Source organism: Anoplopoma fimbria, chromosome 4 (genome assembly GCF_027596085.1).
Source record: "Anoplopoma fimbria isolate UVic2021 breed Golden Eagle Sablefish chromosome 4, Afim_UVic_2022, whole genome shotgun sequence".
Taxonomy (NCBI): Eukaryota; Metazoa; Chordata; class Actinopteri; order Perciformes; family Anoplopomatidae; genus Anoplopoma; species Anoplopoma fimbria.
Window position 1 is genome coordinate 27,414,866 of NC_072452.1, and position 8,255 is coordinate 27,423,120.

General features: G+C 36.9%; 1 protein-coding gene across 1 annotated transcript; it reads left to right on the top strand.

Annotated features, from left to right (window-relative positions):
• The first annotated feature begins 5,502 nt into the window (after nt 1-5,502).
• On the top strand, nt 5,503-6,621 carry LOC129089793 (neurogenin-1-like). Its single transcript, XM_054597158.1, has 2 exons — nt 5,503-5,600; nt 5,784-6,621. The coding sequence occupies exons 1-2, from the start codon at nt 5,503-5,505 to the stop codon at nt 6,619-6,621; spliced, it is 936 nt and encodes a 311-aa protein (XP_054453133.1).
• Nucleotides 6,622-8,255: the final 1,634 nt, after the last annotated feature.

Sequence of the window (8,255 nt, forward strand, 5' to 3'; positions counted from 1 at the left end):
GTCTCTCTCTCTGTCTCTCTCTGTCTCTCTCTCTCTCTCTGTCTCTCTCTCTCTCTGTCTCTCTCTCTGTCTCTCTCTCTGTGTCTGTCTCTCTCTGTCTCTCTGTCTCTCTGTCTCTCTCTGTCTCTCTCTCTCTCTCTGTCTCTCTCTCTCTGTCTCTCTCTCTCTCTCTCTCTCTCTCTCTCTCTCTCTGTCTCTCTGTCTCTCTCTCTGTCTCTCTGTCTCTCTCTCTCAGTTCATCAATGATTTTACTCTTCGTCCTAAAAGACCTTTCACAATAAGAGACTCCTTTATGAAACAGACTGGTTCACTTGTCTCATTCCTGAACGTCCAAATAAAGATTCAACTCAACAAAACGTTTGTTCTTTGTTCACATTTAAACTTTAAAATGAAACTCTGTTTGGTTCCACGAGCTGCAGGTTGAAGAAGGATGCTTCAGTAAACTCCTCCTCCTCCTCCTCCTCCTCCTCCTCCTCCTCCTCCTCCTCCTCCTCCATCACGTCTGTGCACACACACACACAGGAAGGTTTTAATCTGAAGGAACGTCGCCGTCCATCAGCCTCCTGAATGAGACGCCTCCGTCGCCGCTCGGCCTCAACCCGCCGGCCTCCACCTCCATCAATCTGCTGTTGCATTCTGGGAGCAGTGCTTCCTATTCACTTGTCTGCGTCTGTTTGCTCAGGGTCATAACTTACCTCCGGTTTACTCAACATTAGCGGCCACAAAGGGGACAGTCTGGACCGAGGCCGGCGCCATGGCAACGCCACGACCGGAGGACGGCGAGTCATCTCTGCTCCACCTTAAGCTCATCACAGTTTAAGGTGGAATGATGAAGAAGAGTCGTCACCGTTGACTTTCACTCTTTAAAATAAAACTTGTTATTCTGTCAACACATGTTGGTCCGTCCCTCAACTCTGTCTGACTTCCTGCTTGTGTCTCACTGGTTCCTGCTGAAGACGTTAATCTTTCATTAGTGATTCACTTTAGTCTGGATCAAACAAACAGGAGATAGAGACTTTACTGGGGACTACTTTCAGCGGCGGATTAATCCACACTGGGTGCTCTGGTGCAGTGATTCTGTCAAACTGTATGAGAGGCTGTGAGACACTTATAACAGAATAATAATAATAATAATGATGATGATTTCAACTATAGTTGTCTTATTTTAATTATGTTATTGAGAAATATGTTTTCATTATATTATATGTTTTCATTATATTATAGCTTTCTATTATATTATATGTTTTTATTATATTATATGTTTTTATTATATTATATGTTTTTATATTATATGTTTTCATTATATTATATGTTTTTATTATATTATATGTTTTTATTATATTATATGTTTTCATTATATTATGTTTTTATTATATTATATGTTTTCATTATATTATATGTTTTTTATTATATTATATGTTTTCATTATATTATATGTTTTTATTATATTATATGTTTTCATTATATTGTATGTTTTTTTATTTTATTATATGTTTCATTATATTATATGTTTTTTATTATATTATATGTTTTTATTATATTATATGTTTTTATTATATTATATGTTTTTATTATATTATGTTTTTTATTATATTATATGTTTTCATTATATTATATGTTTTCATTATATTATGTTTTCATTATATTATATGTTTTTCATTATATTATATGTTTTTTATTATATTATATGTTTTCATTATATTATGTTTTTATTATATTATATGTTTTCATTATATTATATGTTTTTTATTATATTATATGTTTTTTTATATTATATATGATATTTTTTATTATATTATATGTTTTTTATTATATTATATGTTTTTATTATATTATATGTTTTTTATTATATTACATGTTTTCATTATATGATGTTTTTTATTATAATATATGTTTTATATATTATATGTTTTCATTATTATTATATTATATTATGTTTTCATTATATGATATGTTTTTTATTATAATATATGTTTTATATATTATATGTTTTCATTATATTAAATGTTTCTCATGTTCCTAAATAAAGTATATGAGACTTCCTTTATGATCAAACACAGATGTGTGAATCGTACAGATTCATTTGAACCATAATCCTCATGTTGAATCAGCTCCATTCATAAACTTCAGATCCATGAAGAGAGTTTGGATTCAGATGAAATGTGGAATCATGACTGTGACTGTTTGAACATGTGACTCTATGACACTAATACATCATATTCATCTTCATACGCTCAGAGGTTATGAAACGTGAACGTTGTTCGTCTGCTGTTTACAGGATTATTCACTTGTTCATCACATTAATCTTCTTCTCTCCTTCAGACCAAAGTCCTCCAGCTTCTTCTTTTCTTTTCTTTTGTGTGTGTGTGTGTGTGTGTGTGTGTGTGTGTGTGTGTGTGTGTGTGTGTGTGTGTGTGTGTGTGTGTGTGTGTGTGTGTGTGTGTGTGTGTGTGTGTGTGTGTGTGTGTGTGTGTGTGTGTGTGTGTGGGGGGTCCTTTGGTTCATTTCATTCTGTGTTATTTTCTCACGTGTTTCACTTCATTGAAATTCAATCACCTCTCGTGTCCCGGAGTCTTAATCCTGTCGGAGCTCCTCCGGACAGACCTCTCACTCTGCTCTCTTTCATTCTTTCATTCGCTGTTTTTTTTCTTTCTACTCTTTTTCTCCTCTTCATTTAGCTGCACACACACACACACACACACACACACACACACACACACACACACACACACACACACACACACACACACACACACACACACACACACACACACACACACCTTATATCAATAACACAAAGACTCGATTATACAGAAAATAAGATAATAATAATAATAATAATCAACTTTATTGACTTATAAAGCAGCAAAAGAAAACACAAGAGCAGTATCATAAAAACTAGAATAAAAAGTACATTACGAGTATTTATATTAGTATATATATATATATATATATATATATATATATATATATATATGTATATAGTATCGTATTATATAGTATTTCATATAAAATACCAGGTATTTGTCTCTTACACACAAATCTGCTTTGCAACAAAAGCTCAATGTTAATGGATAAAGAATGAATTTAATGGATTCTAAATATATTTATTTTATAGCTTTAAGAGGTTTTATATATTTATTAGTTCATGTTTTCTGTGTGATTAGAAGATGTTCTTTTTTTTATTTGGTTTGTATTGTAGGGACAGTGCACATTAATAAAACATTTGTTATCTGTAATCCATTAATTATATTTGAATATCTGTCAGCTCATTTATTTTAAATACCTGAATGAGTTTATTAAATATAAGAAGTGAAACACAACCGAACGCCGTGATAAGAGAGGAACAGATTGTCCACATACTTTTGGCCGTTGAATGTAAATGTCAGCTCTCAGCCAATAGAATCACAGCTGTAAACTGTAAACAAGCTGTTGGATGTCTTTGAAGTGACAGTAAACTACAAACCTTCTTCTTCTGTCAAACTTTAACCTGCGTCTCCTCCCACCAACACAACGGTCACATCTCAGCATCTCCTTCAGGGAGGAAAGCTGTGAAGAAAAGACGGAACAAACACATTCAACAAACAGAAAACAGTTTCACTGATAATCACTGTGCTGCAGCAGATGATGCGTTCAGGGTCATCTTACACGTTCTCATCCAGTAAAAGTCCCAAAATGTTCTTTTTACTGAAATAAACTAAAACAAACACGGAGAAAGTTTATTTCTTTTTTCTTTTTCTCTTTGTTGCTTTCATCAAAACAGAAAAACAGTTTTTCGTGCTTTCTGACTTGTTTCTTGGTTCTTCATCTTAAATCATGAACAAATATCAAACACCACAGAAGAAGAAACCTCTTAAATGTAGCAGACACCTGTTAAGAGCAAAGAAGGAAGCGTTTTCTCTGAAACAGGATTTAGGATTCTCAGAGCTGTTGTGGGCCTCACGGAGGCTTGTGCCGGCCCTGCAGAGGGGAAGGATGATTTGTGTGCAGCCTGGCTCTGGTTTTGTTCCTGCTGAGCCCATTTGAATAAGAATGATGCCAATAGAGTGGCTGAGGCAGAAAGAAAGCAGCACAAAAGGCCAGAGGAGCTGAGTTTGGACGAGGGACAAACCAGGAGAGGAGTGAAAAGAAGTGCAGGGCGGACGGCCACAATGGAACAATTCACCTTCTAATCGCTTTGATATATTATACATGCCTGAAGACTCTAAACATTGTGTAATTATTTATAAATGACCGTCCCCCCCCCCGGCAGAAGAAAGCCGCAGAAAGACTCTGCAGGTCTCTGCTTCTTCTCCGCTGAGCTGCAAACCCAATAAATGGAATAATTAATGGAAAATGGTATGCCTGTCTCATAAAGATGTCTTTAAAAAACACTTAAAGAAAACTGTCCGCGGGCTGTAAGCGCTCACGCCGGACGGGTTTACTGCTGAAAAGACAAACAAAAAGCCAGACTTCATAAAGTGAAACAGTCTGCACACCGCCAGGATCATCTGTAATGTGGATCTGGACTGATGGAGGACCAGACCTGAACCTCACATCTTATTCATCTCAAAGAACATCTGTGTTCGGAGTTCCTCAGAACATTATTATTATTATTGTAGGAATACAAAAAACCTCTCTTTGCTTTCATTTAGTTTATTATAACATTAAGTTTAAAAACACAAGGATCTGCCTTTAAAACATCAGCGTGTGTTTGTAGAAACTCACAAAAATAGGACTGACCACATACTTGTGGTATATATATATATATATATATATATATATATATATATATATATATATATATATGTGTGTGTGTGCTATCAGTAAATGTATATAGGAATTTGGATGAGAATAAAACAGACATCTGTTGAAAGATCCTGCAGCCGTTTCGGTGACCTTTGACCTTTTTCATCCAGCTAATCTCTATATTCATCTATATTCAGCAATTCTTCATATTTCACATGAGAAACGTTTGTAAAAGTAAAACATGTGTTTTTTTCTTTGAACAAAAATGCTGAAAAATGAATCCCAGTTTTATGCATGCTGAGTCCAACATAACATTGTATTAAGTTAGTTTTTAGTTTATATATATATATATATATATATATATATATGTATATATACATTAGATTGATATTCATACAGATATAAATCAATCATATTTACATTCTGACTTAATAACTGATGCTCTTGTTGCTCTTCTGTCTGTTTGATGCTTTTCTATACTTTCAGGATAAACATGATAAATCTTAATATAAATCTTAATATAAATCTTAATATAAATCTTAATATAAATCTTAATATAAATCTTAATCCTTGTTTTCTACTTGATGACTAAACTACCAACAGTGACGTCACTCGACTTAAAGAGTTTAGAGTTGATAAAGTTGAACTTATTCTTTCTGTTGTCTCTGAGCTGGGGGGGCTCCTGAGGGGGGGGCTCCTGAGGGGGGGGGGGGGTCCGGAGCGTGTCTCCCCCGGGGGGGGGGTTCCTGTGTCTCCTGTGTCTCCAGTCTCTCCATGGTGGTTCTCCTCTGCAGGGTTCTCTGGGGTCTGTCCCTCGCAGGGGTGCGTGTCGTTCGCGTGTCCGTGCTGCGCTGTGATTGGCTGAGCCGCCGGCACGCTTCTGCTTATGTTAATGAGCTGTTATGTTAATGAGCTGTGTCCCGTATATAACGGGCTGAGGCCGCTCGTGTGCCAGACGAACGCACGAGATACCCGCTGACTACAGGCGCGTGCCAGAACACGAGACTCACGAGACTCACGAGACTCACCTGAGACTACCTGCGACTCCTCTGCAGCTCCTGCTCCACCTGCTCCACCTGCTCTCCCGTCTGTGAGGGTCCTGACCTGCTCTCTCCCCTCAGACCCTCAGACCCATCCAGCATCCAGACCCTCTGCATCCAGCATCCAGAGGACCTGACCAGACCAGCATCCAGCATCCAGACCCTCAGACCCTCAGACCCTCAGACCAGCATCCAGACCCTCAGACCCTCAGACCCGCATCCATCCAGCATGTCCCCCGGGTCCTCCGTGGACATGGACGTGGACAGTACCAGTACCAGTACCAGTTGTGAGTTCTTCCTCTCTGACGAGGACTCCTCCTCCTCCTCCTCCTCCTCCTCCTCCTCCTCCCTCAGCAGCCCGCGCTGCGCGTCCCCGCGGCCCTCTCAGCAGCCGAAGCGTCGCCGCGGCCGCGCTCGTGCGTCGGGCCGCGTGCCCGTGAAGAGGAACCGGCGCGTGAAGGCCAACGACCGCGAGCGCAGCCGCATGCACGGGCTGAACGCCGCGCTGGACGCGCTGCGCGCCGCGCTGCCCGCGCTGCCCGACGACACCAAGCTCACCAAGATAGAGACGCTGCGGCTCGCTCACAACTACATCTGGGCCCTGGCGCACAGCCTGCGCGGGCCCGACGCCAAGGCACGCGGGGACGCGCACGGACACGACAGAGACGACAGAGACGCAGCCTCCGACTGGAGCTGCTCCTCCTCCTCCTCCTCCTCCTCCTCCTCCTCCTCCTCCTCCTCCCCGGACTACTGCGCCTCCAGCCCGGGCAGCCCGGACCGCACAGACGGGTGCGGGTATCGACCCCACGACGCGCTGTTCGGCTTCCGAAGCTTCGTGCCGGGAGTCTACTGAGACACAGGGACAGAGAGACAGGAGGGACAGGGACAGAGACACACCGAGAGAGAGACACCGGGACAAGACAGAAGACAAGGACAGAGGACAGAGGACATGAGACAATGAGAATAATAAGAATTTAATTTCAGAGGACAGTTGTCAGCTGGTGTTGGACAGTAGAACCAGTAGAGGACCAGTAGAGGACCAGTTTGGTTTCTCAGCTCAGTTATTGTGTGAAATGAGAATAATAATAATTTAATTTCTTCTTTAGTTCCTCTTTATTCCCGTTTCTCCAGAAGCTCCTGCACATCCTCTCATTAGTAGTTTATTGTGTCTGGAGGTGAAAAGTCAACTTTACAATTAGTGGCTGGAGGAGGAGAGGAGGAGGAGAGAAGAGAGGAGGAGAGGAGGAGGAGGAGAGGAGGAGAGAGGAGGAGGAGACTGGACCCCCCCCCCCAGCTTACTGAGCTTTATTTATTTCTCTGTTTTCTCATGAAACTGTATTTTGTACATAAAGAGATTTTTATTCTATTTACTGCTGCGCCCAGTTTCTACAAAACAAATAAAGTTATAACGTTTCTATGAACATAACCTTCTCCTGTTTCTCTTCTTCATACTGTCATGACAACACACCTGTCACCATGACAAATATATGATCACACCTGTATGATCATTAATATATATTAATATATGATCATTAATATGTGATCATTAATATATGATCATTAATATATGATCATTAATATATATCATAATATATGATCATTAATATATGATCATTAATATATATTAATATATGATCATTAATATATGATCATTAATATGTGATCATTAATATATGATCATTAATATATATCATTAATATGATATATGATCATTAATATATGATCATTAATATATGATCATTAATATATGATCATTAATATATGATCATTAATATATGATCATTAATATATGATCATTAATATATGATCATTAATATTAATGATCATTAATATATGATCATTAATATTATGATCATGATCATTAATATATCATTAATATATGATCATTAATATATGATCATTAATATATGATCATTAATATTAATATATGATCATTAATATATGATCATTAATATATGATCATTAATATATGATCATTAATATATGATCATTAATATATGATCATTAATATATGATCAATAATATATGATCATTAATATATGATCATTAATATATGATGATCATTAATATATGATCATTAATATATATTAATATATGATCATTAATATATGATCATAATATATGATCATTAATATGATCATTAATATATGATCATTAATATATGATCATTAATATATGATCATTAATATATGATCATTAATATGTGATCATTAATATGATCATTAATATGTGATCATTAATATATGATCATTAATATATATATGATCATTAATATATGATCATTAATATATGATCATTAATATATGATCATTAATATATGATCATTAATATATGATCATTAATATATGTTAGTATATGATCATTAATATATGATCATTAATATATCATTAATATATGATCATTAATATATGATCATTAATATATGATCATTAATATATGATCATTAATATATGATCATTAATATATGATCATTAATATATGATCATT

Coding starts and splice junctions, on each gene's coding strand:
- LOC129089793 (XM_054597158.1), top strand. CDS start 5,503: ATGGTGGTTCTCCTCTGCAGGGTTCTCTGGGGTCTGTCCCTCGCAGGG. Junction 5,601..5,783: donor TGTGATTGGCTGAGCCGCCG/GCACGCTTCTGC, acceptor ACTCCTCTGCAG/CTCCTGCTCCACCTGCTCCA.